Raw genomic sequence first — 11,530 nt, 5'->3', positions numbered from 1 at the left:
TTGTCCCTCCGCAGCTGCTTCTCGATCTCGGCGTTGATGCGCTTCGACTCCTTCACCTCGTCGCTGAGGCAACAGGCCATCATGGACTCCAGCGTCATGGCTGCCGCCCACCCGCCCACCGGCGACGGCGGCGAACGGGAGGGAGAGGAGGCGGCGGCAGCGGCCTGGCTCCGTCAGCTTGGCCGGGCCTCCCTCGCTATTTTGACCGGGGCGGTTCTGTGTGGTTTTTCTCCCCCCGCCGCCGCCGCCGCCACCTCCTTCCTTCCTTCCTCCCCTCCTCCTCCTCCTCCTCAGCCCCAGCCGCCGCCGACCTAACTTGACGCGCCTCAACCCAACCTCAGCAACAAGCCGAGCGACGGGCGCCGCGGCCAATAGGAACGCCGCGCGGCGGCGCCTGGGAGCGCCCGATTGGACGCGCGCTTCGGCTCTGGCCTTCCCACCCACATCTCTCTCCTCGGGAGCCAATCGGCGCGCGAGCCCCCTCAGGCGAGAGGCGGGCTCCGGCGCGCGCGGCCGAGGCGAAGCGATTGGCCGAGCGGCCGCGCCCCGGCCAATGAGGTAATGGCGGAGGAGGGGCGGAGAAGGGTTGGGTTGTTGTTTTTTTTTGCACGCCGACGTGCGTTGAAGGTTGGAAGGAAGGCCCCGCCCCTTTTTTCAAAGCAAGGTTGGTTGGTTGGTTAGATAAGAGATTGGGAGGGGGAAGGAAGCGAGGAACGGTTGGGGCGAGCGGGCCGGAGAGAGGCGCGCATGCGCGCTAGCGGGCAGGGCCGCGGAGAGTTATGGGTCGCTGGAGGACTTAACGGGGGAAAAGAGAGGGAAAGCCTAGAGAGGTCACATTTTTTTTAAACAAACCCTTTATTTATTTATTTTTAAAACCGTTTTTTTGTTTTAAAAAATTATGGTGGAAGCTTAAACTCAGGGCAGTGGGAAGATTATGGGCCTCTGGAATCGCCTCATATAGGTTAGGCCTCAAGCATGGGAAGGGTTAAATGTGTTCCTGAGCATGTGCAGAGTATTTCTCCCCTTCACTTCTGAATTTTGGGAACCTCTCCCTTTCCCCCCAATTTTTTATTGGTTTTCACAAAATTATAAACAAACAAACACATAAAATAAACACAAATCATAACCTTATTAAAAATTACACTTATTAACATTGTTAAGTGACTTCCTCGCTTCCCCTTGGTTGAATTTCATTGCATGTCCTTTTAACGGTTTTCCAAATCACAGTTGAACTTGGACATTTACATCCTTAGATCTTTTCATTTTGAAATTAAACATATTAATTCATCACTTAAATAAAATCCTAAGCCAATTAAGTATCTGCAAGCTGTTTCCAGTTAATTTGACTTAACCTATTTAACTAAATAATCATTAAATTTAATCCAATCTTCCAGATACTCCTCCTCCTTCTGGTCGCGGACTCTTCCGGTTAGGTCAGCTAGCTCCGAAAAATCCATCATCTTCATCTGCCATTCTTCCACCGTTGGTAATTCTTGCGCTTTCCACTTTTTGGCTAGTAAAATTTGAGCAGCAATTGTAGCATTTTTATTGTTGTGGACAATATGTAGCCCCCCCCCCAAAAAAAACCCATTATACATGAAACATCCTTGCTTTTCAAGGAAGAAAAAAAAGAAGTGAAATAAAAGAGAAAGAATGGGAAAGAGAAGGGAAAAAAAACCCACACATATGAAGAGAGAAAAGAAAAAGAAAAAACACAGAAAATGACATATATGAAGAAGAGAGAGGGACGACATAGCCAGAACTCAAAGACCCATGAATAAATTTGAATAAATTGCCCTTCCAGAAAGTTTTTTTTAAAAAAACAACAACATACCATTTATTGTATTTTTCACTTGCTAATTTCATGTGCTTATTTCCAGCATTTAAGTGTTCCGGTTTTCGAACATTTTTCGGAAGCCAAACGTCCGACGTGGCTGTCGGCTATTGTTTCCGGGGCGCCTGTACCAATCAGTGTTTGGTTTTCAAACACTTCGGAAGTCAAACTGGAACGGATTAAGTTTGGCGCTATTCTTTTTACTATTCATTTTGCGTTTTTGTTTTTGAGGCTTTTTCTGTTCATTTGTTTTGAAATGTTAAAATGATTAATGACCATTAGGTCCAGTCATGGCCGACTCTGGCACTCATCTCGCTTTATTGGCCGAGGGAGCCGGTGTACAGCTTCCGGGTCCTGTGGCCAGCATGACTAAGCCGCTTCTGGCGAACCAGAGCAGCGCACGGAAACGCCGTTTACCTTCCCGCTGGAGTGGTACCTATTTATCTACTTGCACTTTGAGGTGCTTTCAAACTGCTAGGTTGGCAGGAGCAGGGACTGAGCAATGGGAGCTCACCCCGTTGCGGGGATTCGAACCGCCGACCTTCTGATCGGCAAGTCCTAGGCTCTGTGGTTTAACCCACAGCGCCACCCGCGTCCCATAAGCATTAAAAACATTAATAAAATTTAAAGAGAAAGAAAAATAGGGACGTCCTAAGGAAAAGCTGGACATTCCAGGATTAAGTCAGAAACTCAGATGGCTTCTCTAAATCAGGGGTGCCCTGGAAAATAGGGACACTTGGAGGGTCTGACACCTGCTCAAAACCAATACCAGGAAGGTGAAGCATTTCTCAAGCGCTCTCTCTCTCTCTCTCTCTCTCTCTCTCTCTCTCTGTGTGTGTGCGCTTGTGTGTTAGAGCTTCCAGAAAAGAGAATATATATATACAGTGGTGCCTCGCAAGACGAAAAGAATCCGTTCCGCGAGTCTCTTCATTTTGCGTTTTTTTCGTCTTGCGAAGCAAGCCCATTAGCGGATTAGCGGCTATTAGCGGCTATTAAAGGCTTAAGGGATTAGCGGATTAGCTGCTAAAAGGCTATTAGCGGCTATTAAAGTCTTAAGGGATTAGCGGATTAGCTGCTAAAAGGCTATTAGCGGCTGAGATCAGCTGATAAGTGGCTTAGCGAACAGCTGATAAGCGGCTTAGGGGCTTGGGAAAAAGGCTGGGAGGGGAAAAAAAACCCCAGGAATCGCAAGGCATTTTCGTCTTGCGAAGCAAGCCCATAGCAAATTTGTCCTGCGAAGCACCTCCAAAATGGAAAACCCTTTCGTCTAGCGGGTTTTCCGTCTTGCGAGGCATTCGTCTTGCGGGGCACCATTGTATATATGGAATTCCAGAAAAAGAAAGGGCCACAGAGCCAGTGTGGCCCTGCAGACATCTCTGACATCTGCATGCCAAGGGAGTATTGGACGTTGACTATTTTCACGGACTAGTAACACACCCTGTAGAATTCTGCGCAATCGGAATGAATTTCAGGAACCGAAAACGTCGTATTGAAAAACATGACTTTCTAGCCGTCTGGCCCCAAAACAGCAACAACGCATTTTGTTGTGGTGACTGTAAAGTGCGTGAAGGACCCCAAAAAGAGGACATGACCGGGAATTTCCGGGTTTATGGCAACCCTAGTTTGATATTTCCCATCCATTGATTATAAACACTGCAGTACTAATAAAAAGGATGGGGTTTGTATCTAGTGCTAGAGCTACTCAGGAGATCTGTTTTGCATCCACTTTAAAATCCCACCTGAAAACTTCTCTGTTCTGCCAAGATTGCGAATACAGTGGTACCTCGGGTTACATATGCTTCAGGTTACATACGCTTCAGGTTACAGACTCCGCTAACCCAGAAATATTGCTTCAGGTTAAGAACTTTGCTTCAGGATGAGAACAGAAATCGGGCTCCGGCGGCGCATCAGCAGCAGGAGGCCCCATTAGCTAAAGTGGTGCTTCAGGTTAAGAACAGTTTCAGGTTAAGAACGGACCTCTGGAACGAATTAAGTACGTAACCAGAGGTACCACTGTACGTCCTTCGACAATTGTTAACTGATGTCTGTTTTGAACTATAAAAAGGTTTTTTCATTTCATAGTTTTATGTTTTTATGGTTGCAAACTGCTATGATGCATATTTTAATAACACAGCAGTATGCAAATGTTTTTATAATAATAATAATTTATTATTTATACCCCGCCCATCTGGCTGAGTTTCCCCAGCCACTCTGGGCGGCTCCCAATCAAGTATTAAAAACAATACAGCGTTAAATGTTAAAAACTTCCCTGAACAGGGCTGCCTTCAGATGCTTTTTAAAGATAGGATAGCTACTTATTTCTTTCACATCTGATGGGAGGGCGTTCCGCAAGGCGGGTGCCACCACCGAGAAGGCCCTCTGCCTCGTTCCCTGTAACCTTACTTCTCACAATGAGGGAACCGCCAGAAGGCCCTCGGTGCTGGACCTCAGTGTCCAGGCTGAACGATGGGGGTGGAGACTCTCCTTCAGGTATACATGACCGAGGCCATTTAGGGCTTTAAAGGTCAGCACCAACACTTTGAATTGGGCTCGGAAACATTCTGGGGGCCAATGCAGATCTCTCAGGTGTTATGTGGTCCTGGCGGTTATGTGGTCCTGGCGGCCACATTTTATAAACGAACCTAATTTAGTCATGGCCATTAACATCAATGGGTCCACTCTGACGTGGTGGATTTGTATTTTGTCCGCCAACCTGAACGTTTCTAGGGTGGTGCATAAACATTTCTTCCTGCAGGGACTTATGGAAGTCGTAAGCCAAAACATCTGCTGGGCATTAAATTTGCAGCAGGCTGGTCAGAGCTGTTGCTCTGGCTAAGCAAAGGCCGAAATCCAACACTTCTGCATTTTGGATCCCATCATTTCAGCTTCCTGATGAACCCCATTCTTCCACCTGTTCCTTCTGGCGTGGACTTTGTGTAGCCTTGGACAGTGTGAAGTAGCCGGCTTTAAAACGACCCGATTATCTTTAAATCGCCGGAAAGTTTTGAGCGACAGAACTCTGCCCGAGTTCGTTCTCGTTTTCTCTGTCGCTTTGGAAAAGCCGCCAACCCTCTCAGGTCAGCACTAGGAATTGCTCTCCTACTTATCTCTCACGTGCAGTTTGCATTCCAAAGCTCAAGCAAGATAATTCAGGACCTTGAACTCCCATGAGATATACGTATCCTCCCTTCGCCTTGACTGCGAGAAGAACCCTAAAACCCCCTTTTTAAATCCCAGTCTAATTTGGGGAGATTTATGACACAACATTGATAGCAGAAAGTGAGGAGGAATTAAAGAACCTTTTAATGAGGGTGAAAGAGGAGAGCGCAAAATATGGTCTGAAGCTCAACATCAAAAAAACGAAGATCATGGCCACTGGTCCCATCACCTCCTGGCAAATAGAAGGGGAAGAAATGGAGGCAGTGAGAGATTTTACTGTCTTGCGCTCCATGATCACTGCAGATGGTGACAGCAGCCATGAAATTAAAAGATGCCTGCTTCTTGGGAGAAAAGCAATGACAAACCTAGACAGTATCTTAAAAAGCAGAGACATCACCTTGCCAACAAAGGTCCGTATAGTTCAAGCTATGGTTTTCCCAGTAGTGATGTATGGAAGTAAGAGCTGGAGCATAAAGAAGGCTGATCGCCGAAGAATGGATGCTTCCAGGTCCAGGGAGTCACGAAGAGTCAGACACGACAAAACGACTAAACAACAACAACAACAACAACAACAACAAATGACGCTGTGTTTTAAGAGTTGTGTTATCTCCTCCTTGTTGATAAGGTACACTTCTGAATTCCAGTTGCTAAGGAATCCCAAGTGAAGAGATTATTATTATTGTTATTATTATTATTATTATTGACTTACAGGTGCATAGTGTTCCCGAGCCTTCCTCTTCTGACTTAAAGCAGCATATTAATTTTTTTTAAAGGGAGGGCTGAGTGCTTTGCATGTGCAAAAGTGATTTTTTTAGACAATAGTACCTTTTCTTTGGGAAGCGGGGGGCGCTGTGGGTTAAACCACAGAGCCTAGAACTCAGAAGGTCGGCAGTTTGACTCCCCGCAACAGGGTGAGCTCGGTCCCTGCTCCTGCCAACCTAGCAGTTCGAAAGCACGTCAAAGTGCAAGTAGATAAATAGGTACCACTCCGGCGGGAAGGTAAACGGCGTTTCCGTGCGCTGCTCTGGTTCGCCAGAAGCGACTTATTCCTGCTGACCACATGAACGCGGCAACCCCAGAGTCGGCCATGACTGGACCTAATGGTCAAGGGTCCCTTTACCTTTTCTTTTAAAAGCATATCTCACAGAAAAAAGCGATAGAATTGCATTTCTTGTGTCCCCCTTTCTCATCAGCAGAGGACACTGTTGCACTTTGGATGATATTTCTGTTCAGTTTAGCCTCCCCCCCCCCCCCCGGAAGAATTTCAATTCAGAACAGTCCTTTTTAGGCAGCCCTTATAAGGTCCTGCCTAAAAAGGACTGTTCTGAATTGAAATTCTTGGGGATTTTACTTTCTTGGGCTCCATGATCACTGCAGATGGTGACAGCAGCCACGAAATTAAGAGACGCCTGCTCTTTGGGAGGAAAGCAATGGCAAACCTAGATAGCATTTTAAAAAGTAGAGACATCACCTTGCCAACAAAGGTCCGTATAGTAAAAGCTCTGGTTTTCCCAGTAGTGATGTATGGAAGTGAGAGCTGGACCATAAAGAAGGGTGATTGCCGAAGAATGGATGCTTTTGAATTCTGGTGCTGGAGGAGACTCTTGAGAGTCCCATGGACTGCAAGAAGATCAAACGCATCCATTCTTAAGGAAATCAGCCCTGAGTGCTCACTGGAAGGAAAGATCGTGAAGCTGAGGCTCCAATACTTTGGCCACCTCATGAGAAGAGAAGACTCCCTGGAAAAGACCCTGATGCTGGGAAAGATGGAGGGCACAAGGAGAAGGGGACGACGGAGGACGAGATGGTGGGACGGTGTTCTCGAAGCGACCAGCATGAGTTTGACCAAACTGCGGGAGGCAGTGGAAGACAGGAGGGCCTGGTGTGCTCTGGTCCAGGGGGTCACGAAGAGGCGGACACGACTAAACAACTAAACAACAAAGTTAACTCCACCTTTCTCTGTGTCATTTACTGCTGGCTTCCTCCTGTCATTTAAGCTAAAATGATGATTAGTGAACCCCACGAGAAAGACTCATGGGAAGTGTAGTTCGTTAAGGGTGCTGTTAGGAGACATGGGGAAGGGAATAGGCGTCTCGTGAGCATGAGACGCTTAATCTCAGGGTCGTGAGTTTGAGTCCGACTTTGGGCGAAAGATTACTGCATTCCAGAGGGTCAGACTAGATGACTCTAAGAGTCCCTTCCAGCTCTACAATTCTGTGGTTCTAATCCTGCAGGGGCAGAGACTGCCTTGTTTTGATTGTATGTTCCAGGAGGGACGCGGGTGGCGCTGTGGGTTAAACCACAGAGCCTAGGAACTGCCAATCAGAAGGTCGGCGGTTCGAATCCCCGCAATGACGGGGTGAGCTCCCGTTGCTCGGTCCCTGCTCCTGCCAACCTAGCAGTTCGAAAGCACGTCAAAGTGCAAGTAGATAAATAGGTACCTCTCTGGCGGGAAGGTAAACGGCGTTTCCGTGTGCTGCTCTGGTTCGCCAGAAGCGGCTTAGTCCTGCTGGCCACATGACCCGGAAGCTGTACGCTGCCTCCCTCGGCCAATAAAGCGATATGAGCGCTGCAACCCCAGAGTCGTCTGCGACTGGACCTAATGGTCAGGGGTCCCTTAAGCTGTTCCGGGACCCTTTTTGGCTGGAGAGCAAGATGCAGACTCCAAATAAAGAAGGGGTGCCCCTTTTATTTTGGCCCCCTCCTCTTCACCCCCCGTCCTGTATTTTGTCTCTGTGCCATATTTCTCTGCAGCTCCTCTCCCTGCATTTTCCTGCAACCATTCGCTCTCTCTTAAGAACGGCAGAGTTACGTTCCAAGATCCGATCCGTTCTCCCACCGGCAGCTGCCTAGATGAACATTAGCGAAACATTGGAAAGCCTCCTGTTTGAATTTGTTGGAAGTTTGGTACCTGGAGATCTGTTCAGCTGCTTTGATGTTGGGGGCGGGTGAGTGAGGGGGACGCACACACAAAATGAAAGCAGCAAGAAAAGCAAAAAGGTTAGACCAATCTGGAGAAGCGCAGCATCGTTTTACTGAATTTGCTTCTGGCACAGGAAACAAATTCATGCCACCTATTTATGGATATTTATGGGAGAAAAGCAATGACAAACCTAGACAGCATCTTAAAAAGCAGAGACATCACCTTGCCGACAAAGGTCTGTATAGTTAAAGCTATGGTTTTCCCAGTAGTGATGTATGGAAATGAGAGCTGGAGCATAAAGAAGGCTGATCGCCGAAGAATGGATGCTTTTGACTTATGGTGTTGGAGGAGACTCTTGAGAGTCCCCTGGACTGCAAGAAGATCCAACCTCTCCATTCTGAAGGAAATCAGCCCTGAGTGCTCACTGGAAGGACAGATCCTGAAGCTGAGGCTCCAAGACTTTGGCCACCTCATGAGAAGAGAAGACTCCCTGGAAAAGCCCCTGATGTTGGGAAAGATGGAGGGCGCAAGGAGAAGGGGACGACAGAGGATGAGATGGTGGGACAGTGTTCTCGAAGCTACCAGCATGAGTTTGACAAAACTGCGGGAGGCAGTGGAAGACAGGAGTGCCTGGCGTGCTCTGGTCCATGGGGTCATGAAGAGTTGGACATGACTAAACAACTAAACGACAAATTTATGGATAACTCAACTTGGCTGATGATCTCATCTTCATCCCTTATTTGGATCCGATTCCCTTCTTTCGTTGAGGACCTTGCATCAGTTGCATCGTAACTCTAATCGTTTACCAATCGGTTGCGTTTCATGGAATTGTAGCTGTGGAAAGACGTACACCAAGGGTCATCTAGTCCAGGGATGTCCTATAGGTCGATTGCGATCTATTGGTAGATACACGGGAGGTTTTGGTAGATTGCGGTCGATTGCTAGTTCCTCCATCCGTCTCCGGCCCCTCGCTCTGCGCTGTAGATCGTGATACCGGAAGACATAGCTCTCGCAGCGAGGCTGACTGTTTCATTAGAAGAAGAGTTTGGATTTGATATCCCGCTTTATCACTACCCAAAGGATTCTCAAAGCGGCTAACATTCTCCTTTCCCTTCCTCCCCCAGAACAAACACTCTGTGAGGTGTGTGAGGCTGAGACTTCAGAGAATTGTTTATACAGCAGCAAGAATATTATTGGCCCAAAAATGGAAGCAAGAAGAGTTACCGATGATTGAAGAATGGAGGATGAAGTTAATGGACTATGCAGAATTAGATAAACTAAGAGGAAGGATTCGAAACCGGCGAGACCAGAAATTCACAGAAGACTGGAGTAAATTTACGGACTATTTGAAAAGTATTTGTGAAGAACAGACGACGTTTGTAAGGTTGCAAGAAGTTTTGTGAGGAGTATTATTAGAAGTATTGTAAAAATGGACTATTGTAAATGGCGTTCCGTGTGCGGCTCTGGCTTGCCAGAGCAGCGATGTCACGCTGGCCACGTGACCCGGAAGTGTCTCCGGACAGCCCTGGCCCCCGGCCTCTTGAGTGAGATGGGCGCACAACCCTAGAGTCTTTCAAGACTGGCCCGCACGGGCAGGGGTACCTTTACCTTTACCTTAAAAATGGACAAGGGGGATTAAGAGATGTAAAGGCAATATAAAGTTAAGAAATGCATTAGAAGTGGTTAAAACGGTGGATCATCAGAGGTGCTGATGGAAGTCTAAAAAGATTGTATAAGTGATATGTTTTGTGGTACATTTTATAATTTATATGTTAAAATTAATAAAAAATATTATTTAAAGAAGAGAGAGAGAGACTTCAGAGAAGTGTGACTAGCCCAAGGTCACCCAGCAGCTGCATGTGGAGGAGCGGAGACGCGAACCTGGTTCACCAGATTACGAGTCTACGGCTCTTAACCACTACACCACACTGGCAAAGCTCAACAACTTTGACCTGAAACCACCCCCCCAAAGAAGTGGTAGATCACTGCCAGTTTTTAATTGTGAGAGTAGATCTTGGAAGTTGGTTGTCCCTGATCTAGTCCAACCCTCTGCAATGCCGGAACAGCAGGTAAAAAAATAAATACCGTATATTTCGCTCTATAAGATGCACCAGACCACAAGATGCACCTAGTTTTTGGAGGAGGAAAACAAGAACAAAAATATTCTGAATCTCAGAAGCCAGAACAGCAAGAGGGATCGCTGCACAGTGAAAGCAGCAATCCCTCTTGCTGTTCTGGCTTCTGGGATAGCTGCACAGCCTGCATTCGCTCCATAAGATGCACACACATTTCCCCTTACTTTTTAGGAGGGAAAAAGCGAGTCCTATAGAGCAAAAAATACGGTAACTGACTTCGCTGTATAACCGAGTCAGTGGCCAGTCCCCAGCGTGGACCCCAGGACTTCAACGGCTTGCAGCTTGCGCTTATAACTGCTAGAAAGAGAGGGGGGGGGAATATTTTGCTCTTCTTCCCTATCCCTCTGTTTTCAGTAACAACAACTGGAACCGCACACAGAAAAAAAGCATTGCACTTTCCTGTCAAGAGTGAAAAATGCTCTTTGCATCTCAGGCGGTAAATGGGTGATAATTACAGCTTAATCAGCCTGCAATGCAAATAGGGGGGGGAGGGGAGGGAGGATTCCTGCCACACAAGATGTATGGAGTTTAATTATTTCAAGTCACTGATAAGGGAGGAGGGTGGTGGGAATGATTTGTGGCTATGTTCTTTCTCAGCTATAACCAACCTTCCTCTCTCCCCAGCCCTCCAATCTTCGCCTCTTAACTGTTGGCTTCGTCAGAAACATGCCCCCCCCCCAAAAACACACACACACTTTATTAGCTCTCAAAACACAGCAAAGTGGGCAATTTTAAATGAGAGGCACCGGTGGGTTTCATTCTCTCTGTCTTCTCCCTCCCTTCGTCCTAAATAGCGGTGGCCATAGAAGGCCCTTATTTATTTTGCCGTCTATAATAATAAAATGCTACTTAAGCGGTGAGGCTTTTTTATTAGCGCTAAGCATCGTGGAGTATTTTACGGGCAATTATTAATTAATTAAGCTTCGGAGGCAAATGGGAGGGGGAAGGGAGAGGAAGGAGGAAAGCTCATGGAAGAACCGATCTCGGCTGCCCCGTGTTAGATGATGGCGGAACGTGAATTGCGAGGACAGCAGCTTATTTATTTGTGAATTCTAAGTGGTTTACAGTACAGTAAAGGTAAAGGGACCCCTGACCATTAGGTCCAGGTTTGCAGGAGCAGGGACCGAGCAACGGGAGCTCACCCTGTCGTGGGGATTCGAACCGCCGACCTTCGGATCGGCAAGTCCTAGGCTCTGTGGTTTAACCCACAGCGCCACCAGCGTCCCTTAGAGTACAATAGAAAACAAATAGAAAGCGCCCGCGTACATCACAAAGTTGAAACATTTGCATGTTTAAAAAATAAGTATCTGTTTATAGAGAAGACTGTGCCACAGTGCACCTGTAGCAGCAAAACTGGATGTCTTCATCAACCCCACCTGCAACCAAAGCATGTCCTCATGTAGTGGTATCTCCAGCCACAGAAGGCTGTAATTCTACAATACCAGGGTGTAAAGTTGGGACGCGGGTGGCGCTGTGGGT

At 47.2% G+C, this 11,530-nt stretch overlaps 1 protein-coding gene across 1 annotated transcript in view; it reads right to left on the bottom strand.

Moving 5' to 3' along the window:
- LOC310668475 (guanine nucleotide-binding protein subunit alpha-11) overlaps window positions 1–342 on the bottom strand; it is a 35,509-nt gene extending 35,167 nt beyond the window's left edge. The window contains exon 1 of the mRNA XM_083421812.1: window positions 1–342. This exon is cut by the window's left edge and continues 38 nt beyond it. Within this exon, the coding sequence (XP_083277938.1) occupies window positions 1–98 (98 nt within the window). The 5' untranslated portion in view covers window positions 99–342.
- Between the last annotated feature and the right edge of the window lie 11,188 nt (window positions 343–11,530).

The sequence above is a fragment of the Podarcis tiliguerta genome, assembly GCF_965153285.1.
Source record: "Podarcis tiliguerta genome assembly, chromosome: 18".
NCBI lineage: Eukaryota > Metazoa > Chordata > Lepidosauria > Squamata > Lacertidae > Podarcis > Podarcis tiliguerta.
This window is presented reverse-complemented; position numbering and strand designations above follow the sequence as displayed.